At 42.3% G+C, this 18,537-nt stretch overlaps 2 protein-coding genes across 3 annotated transcripts in view; one reads left to right on the top strand and one right to left on the bottom strand.

Annotated features, from left to right (window-relative positions):
- The window catches only part of LOC131429877 (A disintegrin and metalloproteinase with thrombospondin motifs 9), a 589,623-nt gene that overhangs the window by 292,180 nt on the left and 278,906 nt on the right, over positions 1–18,537 (top strand). The gene's annotated exons all lie outside the window — the stretch shown is intronic.
- On the bottom strand, positions 182–18,395 carry LOC131429879 (E3 ubiquitin-protein ligase TRIM37-like). The gene is made up of 4 exons (XM_058594317.1): positions 17,255–18,395; positions 956–1,204; positions 679–885; positions 182–615 (listed from the first exon to the last, which is right to left on the bottom strand). The coding sequence occupies exons 1-4, from the start codon at positions 18,136–18,138 to the stop codon at positions 237–239; spliced, it is 1,719 nt and encodes a 572-aa protein (XP_058450300.1). The 5' UTR covers positions 18,139–18,395; the 3' UTR covers positions 182–236.

Here is an 18,537-nt window from a genome sequence, read left to right as displayed (position 1 = left end):
AGTACCTCGGTACGAATGTAACCAGGTAGGTGGTAAGTGTACTGCACCGAAAAACGGCTGATTGGATGTGGTATGGTCGTCGGGTATGGTCGAGTGCGCTCTGCCCTAAAAAGATTTATGCCTCACGAGCTCACGCCTGGGACTGTGATTTATCGTCCGGAAAAGAGATTACAAAAAACAATTTGACAGGACAAGTGTTTTGTTCCAGTTGCGTGGGTTTTACACTGGCACGATTCTCACTTCAACTGACCGGTGGAGGGAGCTTGCTCCTGGCTGGGTGTTCTCGGAAGTATTTTCTTGAAAAAGCTGATCGGAGCCTCGAAGGTTTTGTTGTTCAGAAGTGACGTGGACGGTTTCGATTGAGCTTGGGCAAGATCCCGCACGGTTTTGTCGTGATACTGGCGCAGGTAGCTGAACTTCTGTCCAACGGTGGGTGGTCGCACGGTGAGCCGGATCATCAGGGCGTCCTTCTTGACGAAACCTCCCGTCAGCAGGTCCTCTCGAGAGACAAAATTTTTCCAACCGAACGGCATCCACGGTTGAAAGTTGTGTTCCAACGTTTTCTTGATGGATTTTTTCGGTGATTCGTTGATCAGATCTACCGAGAATTCGTACCTGACGAGGGAAACGGAAAATGTGTCTGTGTAGGCGTGATGATTTGATCTACCATCGACTTACACATTTGGAATTCCTTCCACGAGTTCCACAAAAATGCCAGCGAACATTCCTTTGACATCGCCATTTCCACCTGGGAAGATCTGCAGCCGCCAAGAGCCACCCAAATCGTCTTGGAACGTATCCGAGTACAGACAAGCACCGGTGTTAGTCGCTTCGGTGACATTTCTAATGCAGCATACTTCGTTGATGCAGTCCACCGAACACTCCCTGTGAACAAAAAGCCTCGCATAAGTCATCTATAACAGGGTTTTGCGAAGATATGCAGCTGAATACGCACTCCCGTAGGGCTGAGTTGTCCCCTTCCAACTTGTCGGCGTACTTTCGCAGGCAGTTGTACTTCTCTATCAGATCCGTCGGTCGTACGGAGAAACGCAATTCGAAGGAATCATTTTCCAAAAACTCATCGAACAGCAGCTTCAAATCTACGAAATGGTTTTGGCCCCAACCCTTGCGAAGCTGGAAAAGGTCCTCGTCTTCGTACGAATGCGGATGAGTTCGGTGGAGCAGTTCAATGACGAAGCGATACCTGCGGTGGTCAAAGAAACGAATGCAAAATATATTTAGGATTTGGGGAGACTGGTATCACCGAAAAGAAAGTTTACAGACGTGTAAAACCACGTTGATCTAGCTCATTTTGTGAGGTTACGTCATCTTCCTGTAGAATCTAATAATAATAAACATTTGTTTCCGAATCAATGAGATAGAAAACATTTCAATTCAGACAATCGTTAAGTTTTTTATTCCGTCCAAGGTTCATTTGACCAGTCCGGAAAACTGAAGGTGTATGGGTCGCTTAAGAGATTGTTTAAATTTCTTATGAAGCTTTGATCACTATCCTCATCAAGCCGTGAGCTTAGAAACAGTTGTCTACACTTTGTTGTAGTGTTGTAATTTGAAACTGTCCAAAAGCAGTTCACGGGATGGTTTGTATTTTCGTTTTCGCTTGATGCCAAACCTAACCCAGTTTCCACTCTAACTGCTGTCAAACCGTTTGTTTGAAGCCAGTTTCGAACCTAGTTTCAACGTTGTTAAACTGAAAATCGAGTCAGTTTTGAACCTGTTTTTTTATCAGGTTTGCCCAAACCCCCGTTGCTAAGTGCGAAGTCAACAAAATTTCGTGGAAAGTTTTTGTTTGATGAAACTACCCAGGGTCAGGTTTTGTTTTCTCTAGCGAAAAAGCCCATATGTTTTTTCTTAACAGAATCTCGTTACTATTCGTTGTCTTATACTATATTCGTTATTCGTTTTGAAATGCTAGTTGAAGTTGTGATTGAGACTATTCTTGTTCTATATCATCAAAATTTCACAGACAGACACAGAAATTGAAAACAAAAACGGAAATTGAAATTACATCATAGTCGACATTTTATGCATTTCTACGATATCTAGCACCAGAAAAAAAGGTTAATTTTCCAAAATTTCGTATAACAAATCTCGGGAAAATTTCGGAAACTGAACACGTTTTGATTTAATCAAATTGAATTGTTTTATTGAATAAACTACAACATATTTGGAGTCGAATTCCAATTTTGAGCTAGTTTAGTATTTAAAATAAAGCCAATGTTGATCAAATGTTAACCAGAAATACTACAAAATGAAAAATAATGCATAATTTCGAACACAAAAAAAATAATAAGTTTTTAGCAGATATTGAGTAAATGATTTACAAAAGGTAACAAAGGTATTTTGGGCCACTTTAGGATTAATTTTATTTTGGCCCACTTTGTAGAAATATCCACCAAATGTTGTAATATCCTTCCGCAATAGGTAATTTAATGTGATTAGCTTGAAATTGATGCAACATGGGTTACTTAACATCGGTTAGATCCATAAAGTTTGTTAGGTGGGCCAAAATTTATGAGATGGCAAAAATACCTCTGCATTCCTACTTCAAAACAAATATTTCTAGAACTTGAATTACAACAAAGTAGTTAGAAACGACTATCAAAAATATCTGTATCAAATCATAAATTAACTTAATAATGAACATTTTAACTCGTTTCAGGCACAATTTTCATGAAATAACAAATTTAGTGTTTTTTTTACGATCCATCTTTAATTCATAAGTACATAGTAGTTTATAATAAAAGAGAGTAGATCTCTGCTTGGAGAAACTTCGAAACAATTTGAAAACAATATTTTTTTAATAAGAGTCAACTAAGCGGTTTATGTTGAACTGCTATATGGTATCAGCTTTTCACTATGCACTGCTATGCACTGATGAGCTCACGACGAAACTAATAAAAAAATCATTTTTGACACCAAGCTTTAATGTTCACATCACAAATTTGGTATCATTTCCAAACGTACATTTGAATGTGATCATAGGTCAATGTAATGTAATGATTAGGTGGATAGAAAACAATTAATTTATCGATTACGTCACTTGTACGGTTATATCTTCGAAACGTGATATGATATGAACGCCATATGATCTCAAAATCCACTCGCAGCACAATTTTAGTCTCGAACGAGTCTAAAACTATTGATATCGGTTAATTCATATCCAATAAAATTGAGCGGTAATGAGTTTTGACGTTTACGTCACTTATGCCAAAAAATCACCGGTGCCATAAGTGACTGCCGTTTGAACTTCAAACCTGTTTCATGAATCAATAGTAGCTTCCAAGCAGCCTAAGTTTTTTGAAATCGGTTCAGCCATTTCTGAGAAAAATGAGCGACAAAAAAAAACAACGGGTTTTGTCGGTTACGTCATTTATACCATTATATCGCCGGACGCAAAAGTGACAGGCATTTGATCTTCTAACTCGATTTATGGCCCAACAGTAACTTTCATACGAGCATAAGTGTTTTGATGTCGGTTCAGTCATTTTCGTGATGTTTCAATTAAAATTGGACAGAGTAAATGAACTTGTTTACATAAATTAAAATAATAATAATATAAATAATATCAAACACTTTTCTAACCATTTCTAGCAAGCTTTCGATTTATTTCGAACAAGCGAACTTTAAAAGTTAGTAGTATTTTTTTAATGGAACATTTCATCAGATTTTTAATCAATTTTGATTTAGTTTTTACGGAAAAGCTAATGACAAAATTAGCGAATGTCTTAGTCAAATTAAAATCAATCTTATTAAACAAAACCAAAATCAAGTATTATTTCGAACAAAGTTCCAAATTTATTTTTTTATTTTTTTTATTTTGGGGAGCAGGGAAAAGCCCGATGGAGATGAAATATAGCAATCTCTTTCTCCAGCAGGCATAAAACCTCCTCATCTTTTGTATTAACAGATTACAATGATCCAACAGATACATTAACGTTTAAAACTAACAATTAAAACTAACAGTTAAAACTAAACCACTAACTCTATAACTAGTTGATGACACAATATTACAGCATTACAGAGCAGCTTCCTTGAAAGGCGGGATAGAAGAGCAAAGTGGATATAAAGATGGAAGAAGAAGGTTAGTTGAGGGAGCAGTGAGTGAGCGTGGACGAACGACGGGGTTAGAACCGGCATGTAGATCTAATTAGTGAACGAAAATATTGTTGAAGACGGAGAAAATGAAAGAGAGGACGAACAGGTTAGTTTCGGCGAATCTGATTAGGTTCCAATGAAGATGGTGAACATTTATTTACTGGATAGTTAAGGAATCGTTGAATAAGCGTTTTATCGCATTACGCGAGAGATGAAAATCAAAGACCTGCGAGCAACTGTTAAACAAACGACGCGTACTGAGAAACGGTTCATTATATCCGTAGTTAGTTTTAGCACGAGGGATTCGTAAAAATGGATGTGAACGAAGATTGCGACGATGGATGTCAAAGTTGACCAATCGTAGGAGATCAGGGCAATCAATATGTGATTGTATTAAATCAGCGATAAAAACAGCCTTGTAGACGTTTCTACGAACACACAGCGGATCCAGTTCGATCAGTCTGCAACGATCATTATAACTTGGAAGGTTTATTGGGTCTCTCCATGGTAGATTTCGGAGAGCAAACCTAATGAATTTGCGTTGAACAGCTTCAATACAATCAATATCAGTTTGATAATGAGGTGACCAAACGACAGCAGCATATTCAAGCGATGATCGAACTAGTGCACAATTAAGAGTTTTCAAGCAGTATATTTTAGCGAAATTTTTGGTAATTCGAAATATGAAGCCTAAGAGTTTCGATGCCTTCGAAATCACGTAGTCAATGTGATTCTTAAAATTAAGTTTATCATCAAGAATAACTCATAAATCTTTCACGAACGATTCACGCTTAAGAACATTATGCGAAAGATTGTAGTCATATCTTATTATTGAGTGCCTGCGGGAAAATGATATGACGGAGCATTTAGAGGCGTTTAATACCATCTTGTTGGAGTGACACCATTCAACGAATGTATTCAATTGAGCTTGCAAAAAGTGTGCATCTTTTTGTTCTTTGATCAGATGGTAGAGTTTGAAGTCATCCGCAAATGATAGTTTGAAACATTTCAGTAAGAAGTGCAGATCATTAAGGTAGAGTAAAAATATATACGGTCCTAAGTGACTTCCTTGAGGTACTCCAGAACCCACAGCAAACGGTGATGTTGTACAGTTTCCTATTTTTACCGACATCTCACAACCAGTAAGATATGAATGCATCCAGTTCAGTAAAGAACCACCAAAGCCAAGTCTGTCAAGCTTAGCAATTGTTATTTGATGGTTTATTTTATCAAATGCCGCTGAAAAATCAGTGTAGATAGCGTCTACCTGAAGACGAGATTGCATGGATTGCATGATAAAAGATGTGTAAGTTACTAGGTTAGTAGATGTTGACCGTTTAGGCATAAATCCGTGTTGATTTTCAGATATATAGTCATTGAACTTATGAGTTATGAAGTCGAGAAAAATGATTTCAAATAACTTGGAAACAGCACATAGGGAGGCTATTCCACGGTAATTTGTAATATCTGATTTTTTGCCTTTCTTAAAAACTGGGAAAATGTAAGATTTTTTCCAGAGGTCAGGAAATATTCCCAACTGGAGGGACATGTTGAACAGCATTGTCAGTGGTGAGACGAGGCTATCCAAGCACTTTTTTAGTACTATTGAAGGATTACCATCAGGTCCTGCGTTTGTAGAGCTTTTTAATTTAAAGCATGCTTTACTTATCATAGTCGGTGTAATAGTAGGGTGTGGTCCAACAGGGGAACGAAGAGGAACGTTGTTTATCGCTTTAGATACTTCGGAGCTGCTGAGGATTTCATAGGAGAAAACGCTACTGAAGTGCCTTTGAAATAGATTGCAGGTATCAGGCAAGGTAGATGATTTAACCTCTCCGAGAGTCATATGAGTAGGCAGTCCTGTTTCTTTACGTTGTTCATTAACATGACATCAAAAGCTCTTTGGGTTTTTCTTTAAATTACTTTGAACTCGAAGAAGGTGGGTGTTGTACAATGATCTGTTCAGACGTTTATATCGATTATTAAGAGACAAATAATGAGACCTTAGATGTTGAGTTGGCCGCTTCGTGAGTTTTTTCAAGACAGATCTCTTAGCTCTCTTTAATTGCTTAAGGGTTGGATTAGACCAAGGAGGGTAAACTGGTTTATGGCATTTTCTCTTAGGTACCAACTGATCAATAGAATATGAAATTATATTTGTCAATGATGCAGCCGCATAGTTTCCATCATTATTTGATAAAATAGTCTCCCAGCTTAATGAAAGTAGGAACTGATTCATTGCGTTGAAGTTAGCTTTCTTGTAATCGTAATAAGTCGTATCAGTTAGATTTTCGAAAGAAACAGGTTTATATACCGCTAGAGTAATTTGAAGCGGAGGATGATGACGGCATGATGTAATACAAATGTTTTGCTGAATATAATACATATTTTATGAACAATTTGAAACAAATACGTTATTAGAAACATGAGAGTGTGTGTAAATGTTTGAATCACATATAAACGAAACTTTCCAATTTATGTTTTTTTCACAGTTATAGATCAAAATTCGTTAAATTGTCCTGAAAGATTTGATTATCTTTAGTTTTTGCATGATAATTTGGTTCTATTTTGCCATTAAAATGACTTGACAAAAAAATATGGTTTTTCTTCGATAAGTTAGTGTAAAATTAAATATTTTCTGCCTTTCTCTATAGAAAGGTATTAATTGCTGGAAAACCCGACTTTTGAACGGAGCCTCGGAGATCCATAGTGTTATATACCATTCGACTCAGTTCGACGAGATCGGAAAATATCTCTCTCTCTCTCTCTCTCTCTCTCTCTGTGTGTGTGTGTGTGTGTGTGTGTGTGTGTGTGTGTTTTTTTTTTTTTTTTTTTTACAAGGCGAAATACCTACTTATGTACTTTCCCAGTTCACGCGCTCAGTAGTTGTCAAGCTACCGCTATTGTGAACCAGCGAGTGGGACTGGCTGAACCTTACCCACTAAAACACCTTGGACATCTTGCCTTGATCCCCCCGGAACTAAGCTAAGCTCAATACTTCGGGGGAGGCTGTGCTCATGCACTTCTTCGTTTGGGAGAAAATGAGCTCCTGCTCTCTATACATACATCTCGGCTGTGCTCATGCACTTCTTCGTTAGGGAGAAAATGAGCTCCTGAGTTTCTATCTTTATCCCTCTCGATCCACCTTTGGCGCCTCGACAACCCAATGCCGCTACGTCGCGCCGCACTACTCAACTGATCCCCGACGATGGATCTAGCCTACACCGACTGAGAGTTTCCCCTTGTACGCCACGCGGGACACCCGAAGGAGTGCCGAGGTCTGTTCTGCGATTCCGGTTGGAGCATGGCGTCCGGTTCGCTGATGCCCCGACGACTCGAATCGGTGTTGTGGCGTCTGCTCGACTAGTCCCCGGTGATGGTTCTAGCCTACACCGACAGAGAGTTCCCCGACGATGGAAGTTCTCCCGAAACCGACGTTTTCGATACCCGTCTACGGCCCGACCGTAAGGATGCCTGGGTCGATCCAATGATGCCGGTTGAAGGATGGCTTCCGGTTCACTGGTGCCCCGACTATCTTAACGGTGCTACGCCACGATCTACTCGTCTAATCTCCGATGAAAGATCTAGACTACACCGACGGAGAGTTCCCCGGCGAAAGAGGCTCTCCCGACACCGAGTCCCCTGTTGCACCACTCGGGACACACGAGAGAGTGCCGAGGTCGGTCCAGCGATTCCAGTTGGAGCATAGCTTCTGGTTGGCTGGCGCCCCGACGACACAAGTCGGTGTTGTGGTGGCTACTCGACTAGTCCCCGCCGAAGGACCTAGCCTACCGCGACAGAGAGTTCCCCGACGCTGGAAGTTCTCTCGAAACCGACGTTCCGAAACCGGTTTACGACGCGCCTACTCAACTAGCCCACGGTGGTGGGTCTAGCCTACCCGACGGAGAGTTTCCCGGCGAAGAAACCTGTCCCGAAAAGCGAGCCACATTCCACACGCTTCGTCCGTCTTCTTAGGGTGCCGAAAACAGTCCGGCATTTTTCGTCTTTGGACCTAGGTCATTTGACGCTGCTCTTCTCGCCAACTCCTCTGCAGTGTGGACATAATCTGAACAACTGTCCGGTTCACCGCGTTCCATTTTCCTTCGTCACTGCACATCCTTTGAACGATGTTCTCCACGCTGACATCGGCGCCAACGATGGCAGTCATTTCGCTACGCGGTTGGATAAACCGTGGGCAACTGAATATTACGTGCTCCGGCGTTTCTTCTGTTTCCTGGCACTCAACACACAACGGCGACCTTGCGTGGCCAAATCTGTGCAAATATTGCTTAAAACAGCCATGTCCAGACAGGAATTGCGTCAGTTGAAAGTTTACCTCGCCGTGCACTCGAGTTGTCCAAACCGACAGGTTAGGAATTAATCGATGCGTCCACCTTCCCTTCTCCGCGTTGTCCCACTGCTGTTGCCATTTAGTGAGCGTGTTGGCTCTCTCTCTGCTCCGGGCTCGTCCTGTGCCTCGATCCCTGTAGCATAAGCTATCCTCTTCCAGTAGCAGACAGATGGGGATCATTCCGGCTATCACGTGCACAGCGTCTGTCGATATTGTTCGGTACGAACTTGTCACGCGCATTGCCATCAGTCTGAAAGTGCGGTTCAACTGGGCTCGGTTCCTTGCTGTTGTCAATGCCGTCGACCACGCTGGAGCTGCGTATCTTACGATCGATGATGACACGCTCGCCAGTAACCTCCTCTTGCTACTGACAATCGCGGAATTATTGGGCATAATCCGAGATAACGCCAATATCACCTTCATTGCCTTCTTGCATATGTAGTCAACGTGACTGTTAAAGTTCAGTCGATCGTCCAGTATAGCGCCCAGATGCTTGACCTCACGCTTCGAATTGATGATGCACTCACCGACCGAGATGCTCGCATGTTGCACCGCCTTTCGGTTGCTGATGATGACCATTTCAGTCTTTTCATGTGCCAGCACAAGCTTCTTTTCCCGCATCCAATTCTCAACGACGTCTACTGCCTCCATGGCGAGAACCTCCACCTCTTCTCGAGACTCGCCGATTACTAGGAGCGCCACATCATCCGCAAAGCCGACAATCCTAACTCCCCTGGGCAGATTTAGCTTCAGCACTTCATCGTACATAATGTTCCACAACGTGGGACCCAGGATGGATCCCTGTGGAACGCCAGCCGTGACAGACATATTTATGTATCCGGCGTCTGTCTCGTATATCAGCGTCCGGTTCTGAAAATAACTTTTCAGAATCTGACATAGGTACTCTGGTATCCTCAACCTGTGCAGAGAGTCGGCAATTTCTACCCAGCTGGCACTGTTGAAAGCGTTTTTCACGTCCAATGTGACCACCGCACAGTAGCGGTTTCCCCTTTTCTGCTGCTTCTGGGCCTTTTCCATGGTTTCCATGACCACTCGTATGGCTTCTACAGTGGACCTGCCTTTCCGGAATCCGAACTGCATGTTCGACAGACCGTTCTCGCTCTCAGTGTACTTTGTGAGCCTGTTAAGGATCACTCTCTCCAGCAGTTTTCCGACTGTGTCCAGCAAGCATATAGGCCTATATGCTGACGGATCGCCAGGTGGTTTGCCTGGCTTTGGTAGCAGCACCAGCTTCTGCCGCTTCCAGATGTCAGGGAAACTACCATCCTCCATGCATTTTTGGAATGTAGTCCTGAACATGTCTGGATTCTCCAGAATCGCAGCTTTAAGGGCCACATTTGGAATTCCGTCCGGGCCTGGAGCCTTCTTCACCGGTAAGGCTTTCGCTACAGCAAGCAGCTCCTCGTTTGATACTCGGATTTCGTCGCCGCGGACATCCTGTACGTCGTACAGTACTGGCGGCCATATCGTAGGCTCATGCTTCGGGAACAGGGTCTCGATGATAGTTTTCATCCTTTCCGGGCACCTATCCGGTGGAACTGCTGGACCTTTCATCTTTGCCATGGCCATCTTATAGGCATTACCCCATGGATTCTCGTTGGCGTTGTTGTTCAGCTCTTCTAAACACTCTTTCTTGCTGAGCCTGATTGCCTTGGTGAGTGTGGCTCTTGCTATTCTATAGGGCAACCTTCTTTCCTCCCTTTCGCCGCTGTTTCTAGCTCTCTGCATCCTTCTCCTGGCATGTAGACAACGTGCCCGCAGGTCAGCGATCGTCGAATTCCACCAGTACGCCGGACGTCGCCCATTTCTGGGTTTTCCCATTCTAGGCATGGTTGCATCACACGCACGTGATAGTGTTGCAGTCAGCTCTTCCGCGCTGAGGTTTATTGTGTTGCGCTCGAGCCTCAGTGCTTCCACAAATACGTCCTTGTTAAAGTTCGCTGTTTTCCACTTTCGCTCACCAAACTGCGTTCTGCTTGATTCCACCTGCGAGTTGCGTCCAACACAATACCGGATCGCTTGATGATCGCTGTGGGTGTATTCTTCGCACACTCTCCAGTCCATGCTCCCTATCATTCCCGGGCTGCAGAAAGTGACATCTATGATGGACTCTCGACCATCCTTACGGTAGGTGGTGGTGGTACCGTCATTGGCAAGATCTACGTTCAGCTTAGCTAGGGCCTCCAGAAGACTGCTTCCCCTTGGGTTCGTGAGGCGGCTGCCCCATTCGACCGCCCAGGCATTGAAGTCACCAGCTACTACTACTGGTCTTCGGTCGGTTAGCTCTTCCGTTAGTTTGTCCAACATCCGGTTGAACTGCTCGATCGTCCAACGTGGAGGTGCATAACAACTACAGATGAAGACTCCGTTGATTTTGGCTATAACAAACCCTTCATCTGCGCAGTGCACCACTTCTTGAATGGGGTATTTTCCCACTGCCCATATCGCTGCTGTTTTGGCTCCGTCTGATGTCCAGTTTCCATCTCCGGGTGGAATTTGGTATGGCTCCGAAATTATCGCAACATCGCATCTATGTTCCGCAACAGATTGCCGCAGAAGATGTTGTGCCGTATCACAGTGGTTGAGGTTGATTTGCACTACCTCCACTGGGACTTCGTTGCACTCGCTCGTTTGAAGGCTGGGCATCTGCTACCGCCTGTAGGATGTTTGTTATCCTCCGTGGCAGCGCAAATTAGGCATTTCGGAGGCTTCGTGCAATCTTTTGCCTTGTGACCTTCCTCGCCACACCTTCTGCATAGTTTGCTCCTATCCGGCCCTTGACAGTTCCGTGCGAAGTGACCAAAACCCAGACACTTGAAGCACACGTCCGGTAGCTGGGAAACGCTCAGTGGGCACACAGACCAACCCACACATATTTTCTCCACTTTCAACGCTTTATTAGCTGCATCTACTGGCAGCTTAATTGAGGCTACCTTGGTGCCGTCAGGTCCATTCCTGATACGGAAGGTCATCTGGACCTCTCCTAGCTCGCATTGCTCCTTCAGGGCTGATTTTACATCCTCCTCCGTAGTAATCTCGTCCAGATCTTTACACCGGAGAGTCGCTTCCGGGCACAAGGCTCTTACTTCCACCTTGTTTCCGAGGGCTTTCTCGGTAAGCTCCTTGTACAAGATGCTGCCTGCTTTGGGGTTTCTTTTCAGCTCGAGGAGCATCTCACCATTACGAGTGCGCCTAACCTTTTGCACGTCTTCCCCTAGCTCCTTAAGATCCGGGTTCATCCGCATAGCGCGTAGGACTTCGGCGTACGAGTCGTCGCTCGCTTTGACGATGAGAGCCTCGCTCTTATTCCTCGTCCTGACGACATTACGTTTTTTGGGCGGGTTTTTCTTGCTCGCTTTCTCCTTTTTTTTGCCGACGACCTGCCATTCAGTGCGGCTGTTTACCGCGTCGGTTGCTTCTGGTGGTAGTTTAGCTCCAGTGACACGGGCATCCTTGTGTCTCTTGGGACCACCTGGTCTAGCATCTCCTGGCGATGCCCTTGGCCTCTTTGGTGTGAAGAAGGGCGTGGACTGCATCCCAGGGGGGACACTACTCGCCGTGTTGACCTCCCTCTTAGCTGTGTCGGCTTCAGCCCTTTGCATTTGCGCTGCGCGACGTGCCTCTAAGGCAGTTTTCGCCGCTAACAACTCCTTCTCCCCAGCTTCTGCTCTCTGCACTACGCTTTTCCACTCCTTTACAGCTGAACCAAGAGCGCCTTGGAGCTTAATCACCAACGCCTTGATGTCTTTGTGCACGTTGCTTCTCTTATCCACATACTCGTGCAGCTCGTCCACCAACTTTTTCGCTGCCTCTACCCTCGGTGGTTTTGGTGGTTTCGTCCACGCGCTATACTGCTGCTGACCCTGCTGCTGAGCCTGCTGCTCGTTCGTGTGCTGCTTTTGCACCTGCTGGGTTTGCGGCGGCGGTGTCCTCACCAAGCCACTCTTGACAAACGGATTTGTCACTTCTTTCTCAACTTCGATTTCAATTACTTCCATTCTTCAGGGTCCCCACTCCGGGCCGCTATCTCCACTCGTTGTAGTAGTCGCTTATGATCCCTAGGTTATCTTTGCGAGCAGGGAGGCCTAGCGAGGGTTGAACACGTACCTTCATAGGGTTCGTGTCCAGGGCCGGATCAGCGTAAGCCAGGAGTGCTCTCAACTGGGCCTACTACCCACCTTAATTGGTGCGAGTATTGAACGTACCCGGAGGCCTGCCAAGGTTTTAACGGGACGGAGGCAGACGTACTGTTGACCCGCTCGCCGTTTCAAGTCGGTATCACCCTTCCTTACTCAGGGAACAGAACAGCACGAATGTCAGCCCATCATCGTCATCCGATCCGTTATCCGCATCATGTCCGTTGTTGTTCGCCGTGGCCAGTATATAATAATCAGGGTCTTACTGGTATCGAACCTGATGTGCCGGTTGGCACTCCTGCTGGGCTTGTGTGCTTTGAGCGGTACACAGTCGCTTTGCTAGGGCCTACTTGCGGACACATGCAGCTTTTTATAGGAGTTCAACAGAGCCCACTGCCGAACCCCACCACATCCTAGGCAGGCCCCCTAACTCGCAGTGGCCATGGGGAGGGGTCGTTAAGCCCTTGGACTAGTCCCTGCTGCCCCAATGTGTGTGTGTGTGTGTGTGTGTGTGTGTGTGTGTGTGTGTGTGTGTGTGTGTGTGTGTGTGTGTGTGTGTGTGTGTGTGTGTGTGTGTGTGTATGTGTGTGTCGTTGTGTGTGTCCACTTTTCGAAGATATTTATACACGCTCAATTTTCTCTGAGATGGCTGAACCGATTTTAACAAATTTATACTCGTTTGAAAGCTACTGTCGGGCCATTGATCAAGTTCGAAGACCTCCAGACTTTTGGTTCCGGAGATATGATTGTATAAGTGACGTAACCGACAAAACACGTTGTTTTTATCGCTCTAGTGTATATAAGGGTGCCAATATTTTGGGATCACCTCTAATTTCGTAGAGCTCTAGTGCTCTAGTGCTCAAAAGTTTTTAGCACCTCGAAAAAAGTCCCCATGCAAAATTTGAGCTAAATCGGACATAGGTACCCAGCGGTTAAGGTTCTGAAATTTTCGATCTTGGAAAATTACCATAGGGAGGAGTATATGTTCCGAAACTAATTTTTGTTGTTGATATCAAACGTCTTAGAATTGCATGAAACGTCGAGATTTAGTGTCATCTCAAACAATTTTCTTTTAAATCGACTTTCTGGGACTTAGAAAAAAATCTCAAAATTTTTCCCAGAAATTTTTCGAACAATTTTTTTTTCAAGATGACACTAAATCACGACGTTTCATGCAATTCTAAGACTTTCGGCATCAAAAAAAAATTCGATTTCGGAAAATTTCATGTACCCCCCTATTTTTCAAGAACTATGAAAATTCCACTAAGTGGACTAAGAAGGGTTTTTTAGATCAGCATCACTCTTCTCAATTTCAAAAATCAAAAATGAGCCCAAATTAGTGTCAGAAGTTATTTTATAAAAAGAAAGAACAATCATGAGACTATTTTGATGAAAGAGAAAGGCATTATCACACCACTAGGTGGATTAAGAACATTTTTTACTTTCTCAGTAAAACCCTAACATTCTTCAACGAATTATCATAGGTATTTGAATAAAATTTTGACATTTTACAGATAATACAATTAATTTTAACTTATTGTATGAAAGTCATGAACAATGTTTTTTCTCATAAGTATTTAATAAAAAATTTACAAACAATTAATTTTTGTGTCATGTTTTGGACCATTGGAGAATCGGTATAAAATATCATAACACAACAAAACATCGAGCTCATGAAAAAATTAACTCGTTGGAAAAATTAGCAAATAATTTCCAATACATTTTGCGCATATTTTTAAGAATTTCGTTTAATTTATAGCAAAAAAATCTTGCTTCAAAATTAGTAAATATCTATGCTAAATTCAAATCAATCTTATTGAATAAAATAATGTTTATTTCGAGCATTATTCTGAACAAAGCTCTTATTTTTGCAAATGTAATACAAATATTTTGCTGAATGCAACCTGAATTTTCTAAAAATAAAAGTTGTAACAAAAAAAATTGTACGTTATTAGACATAATTAAATTTTTATGAATATTCAAATCGCGTTCAAAACAGATTTCTTAATTTTTTTTTCTGTTAGCTTGTTTCCAACCAAACGCCTAAATTACCATAGACTGTCCAATGATTCCATAATAATGTGACTATTTCTTAGTATGCAATGGTTTGATATAACTATATTTGAAAGTATATTCAAAATGTAATTTTTTGGAGCATAACATGTAAAAAAACAGGTTTCGAATTTACTTGCAGAACCGAGTTTACAATATTACAAAATATGGATCTGATTCAAACATTTATGTGAATTTCATAAGACTATCTTATGAATATCTGAAGTAAAATGTTGAAGAATTTCCTCTTCTTTGTCATAAGGCTAACTTATGAAATACATTTATTATTCTTATCTCGGAAAGCCATAATTCGTTCTAATGTCTTTCGAAGATCATTTTGTCTAAGTGTGTAGTTGTGATCATTGCACTAAACTCGCCTCCTGTGATTTAAAATTTATTTAATCATTTTTCATTCATTGAAACAAAATTCAACACACGGAAAAAAACTAAGTACAACACACTTGATTATTTAACTGAAAAAAGGTCAAATATTTTGCATACTGGCCCTTATTACCGGTGTCACTACACGGTGAAAACCAAATGAAGTGACTGTGACCCTTACTATGGGTATCACTTCACGGTGGAAATCAAAGGATGTGAATGTATGTCCTTATTACGGGAGTCGCTTCAGAGACAAAAGTAATTACTTGGATGAAGTTGATGTCATTATGAACATCACGCCACCAAAATTTTGTTAAAAAATTAGTTTTTTCCAACACCGTGATCACTTCACTATGCGTGATACTGGTAATAGGTAAAATCAAGAGAAGTGACATGTAAGTGAAGTGAATGTGAAAGTGGAAGTGAGAACGGTAATAAGGGCCACTAATTGCAACAAATTGTATGGCAATTTTTTAGTGTGATGCACTAATCTGGGTAAATTGGAGAACAAGTTTCTATTCCGCTTGTTTTGAACGAAACAAATTGTTTTTCATTTCATTATGATATTAATACTGAAGAAATACAATTCCCGAAATGAATAACAAGTCATCAGACTTCAAACAATTCGGTTTACACAAAACTTTGCACACGTCTTCAGTTTCGTTAACGCTTTGTTTTGCACGGATGGAGATACCAATTCGTGTCAAGACTAACTGTTAAAAAACTCAAAAATAATATTTTTTCAATGAAAAATTGTGTCCAGAATGGCGAGTTATGGAATCAAATGAGCTTACTGAAAAAATACTCACTGAAAGAAAGGTTTAATGCTTTTTCAAAAAATTAACCAGAAAATTTAATTATAACAATTCGCACCTTTAATTTTGTAAGAAATATTTCCATTTTGAACTCTCTATGAAATCCAATATTTCACGTTAATTTAAAAATGTATCGAGATTGGTTACCTCCAAGTGACAGGCCACTATGAGTGGCAAAAACATACACCAGTGTTCAATTGACTAGGGCTATTTGGCCAATAGCCATATCATTAGTAGTTTCACCATGTACTTTTATCGAATGCTCGACTTTTAATCATAGAATTGTGATAAAATCGAATACAAATCTTTATTTCAGAAGAAGCAATACCGCAGAAAAATGGTTCAAAAATTGTTCAAAACTGCTGTTATAGCTTCACGAAAACTCGAAGCGAATGATTCCATTTTCATCTTACTCTTGAACGCAATCTATTGACCGGAGACAGCATATCTCACTCTAAATAATGGTTTTCGTTATAAGATGACTACTGGAGCTGAGATGTAGTTTTGCCAATGCTCGTTACTTGTTTTGGCAGATACTTCTTCGTTTTCAAAAGAGCACCAATTAAATTATCGCCGAGTGTTGATTTTTGTAACAAGTTTTATTTAAAGGTCGCAAGAAATAAATTTAATGTGTGTTTATTTTGAAATATTATTTCTTTGTTATATTCGAATTCTTGCAAAAGCAATCAACTTTTTTTCAGTGCATATTTTGTTAGAGTGTCCACTATAACTTCTATTTGGACCCTTTTTCTGAACGAGAAACAGTTTGAAGAAAATACACGCAAAAATACTTTCTTCCTTTTCAAAAAATCCATCTTCGGTCGCATTGGTCTCTTTATTGGTGTAAAATTAATGGTTTGCTATACTGAAGACTTGCACAAACTTTGATACAAATCAGTGCAAGTCTGTCCTAATTTTTGGTATCACTCAGAAGGCTTAAATTAGATAAAACTTCAAATTCAAGGTAATATTATGATTGTTTTACGACTATAGTGGTTTGTAGAAATAAAAAGGTTATAAAATTAGCCCGACGTTTCGGTCACTGGTTGTGGTCGTTTCAAGGGAAATATGTTATTATATGTCTGATTAACGACTGCTTAAGAGGAAGAACGATAACATATTTTCCTGGAAAAAGTCCAAAACCAGTGATCGAAACGTCAGACAGTACTAAACAGACGTTCCCAGTTTTGAGGCCTGTTAAACAATCATATTACATTTTTGGTCGCTTAATAACAGTATCATGCGAAAATATTTCCCTGAAAAAGGTCGAATAACTTATCCCGAAATATCGAATAAAATAGTCAAATTATAACTTTACTTCTCCCTTACGAAACTAAATTTCAATTGCTCATTAATCATCAAGCAACCTGTAACGCTACCTTCCTTCCACTCCTTCATAAAGTTGCAAAAACACGCTCAGACTGACGTTGCGTGCATCGTCGAACCCGTTCGGATGAATCTCGAGTCGCCAGGTATTGCCCAGATCGTCCCGCACCAGATCCGAATACTGGACCTGATTGGCGGTGCGTGCTTGACCGAAGTTTCTCACCGTGAATCTCCACGTAGCCGGAGCCGGCATCAGCTTACAGCTGAACCGGTACTCGGGAACATTCGGAGCCAGCAGTTCCAGCTTCTTGGTGACAACCTGACACTGCTGCTCCAGCTGTTGTTCCTCTTCCGGCGAACATTCCCCGCTGGTACTACTGACTTGAATCGAACACAGACTAACCTCTACCTTGTCGAGTTCCTTCGACAGGATCGTGTTCCAAGCATCCACTTCCGTCAGCTTACCGTTGTACTGTTGATTGATCTCACGAAACTCCTGCTGCACCAGCATGTTGATCGATTTGATTAGCTCATCTCGGGCTTTCTTGAGAGCTTCCTTTCGACCGGATAAAGTTTGGTCAATTCGTTCCGTTGTGATTTGAAAGGTTTCCTGTGCCTTCCGGAGCGCTGCATCCAGACTTTTACCCGTTTCGACAGTGGTAGCCGGTTTCGAAACTAAATTCCGCAGTGACTCGATCCCACTATCCCAGCGGAGTTTCACGAACTCCGCCAGACAGACCGTACCCTGACAGTTGGGACAGACATCCCGGCCGGACTTTTGTAACCAATCACGAATGCAGCCGTAACAGAAGAACTTCGAACACTTCGGACAAAGATGCGGATCGTCCGTCGTCTTCAAACAAATATGACACTCTAAACTCTCGCTTAACTCTTGCAGTATCTGTTGCTGCCTCTGTTGCGATAATTCGTCGGCCATCTTGCAATCTCAGCACCACAGTTTGTAAACACCAGCCAACTAGATCTTGTTCGCGATTAGATTCTCACATTGGGGTCAAACCGGGAGGCAGAGGATTGATGCCGTAACAAGCGCGTGTTTGAGTTTGTCGACCCGATTATTGCTATAACCTACTTATCACCGTATTGACACCGAGCTGCTGGAAAATTTAACACAAATTTCATCGAATAAGCGACCCCTTTTCGTGATCGATCCCGAGAAAAACTAACCACGTAGAAGCTCGCTGCTAGTGTCAAACGGGTGAGGCGTGTTTTTTTTCTTGTCTGTCGCTCTCGGAGCGGGATTCTATTTTCGACCCACGGCGGTGGAAAATTCGATACCAAGCCGTGATCCGAACGGCGCAAGTGCGTCGGGGTGCTC

Source organism: Malaya genurostris, chromosome 2 (assembly GCF_030247185.1).
Source record: "Malaya genurostris strain Urasoe2022 chromosome 2, Malgen_1.1, whole genome shotgun sequence".
NCBI classification, from domain to species: Eukaryota; Metazoa; Arthropoda; class Insecta; order Diptera; family Culicidae; genus Malaya; species Malaya genurostris.
This window is presented reverse-complemented; position numbering and strand designations above follow the sequence as displayed.

What these genes read in the sequence shown, in the direction of transcription:
- LOC131429879 (XM_058594317.1), bottom strand. Translation starts at nt 18,138, where the DNA reads ATGGCCGACGAATTATCGCAACAGAGGCAGCAACAGATACTGCAAGAG. An exon ending in TATGAAGGAGTGGAAGGAAG is followed by an intron (nt 1,205 to 17,254) that starts GTAGCGTTACAG and finishes TGACCACCGCAG; the next exon opens with GTATCGCTTCGTCATTGAAC. An exon ending in GTGGAAGGAATTCCAAATGT is followed by an intron (nt 616 to 678) that starts GTAAGTCGATGG and finishes TTCCCTCGTCAG; the next exon opens with GTACGAATTCTCGGTAGATC.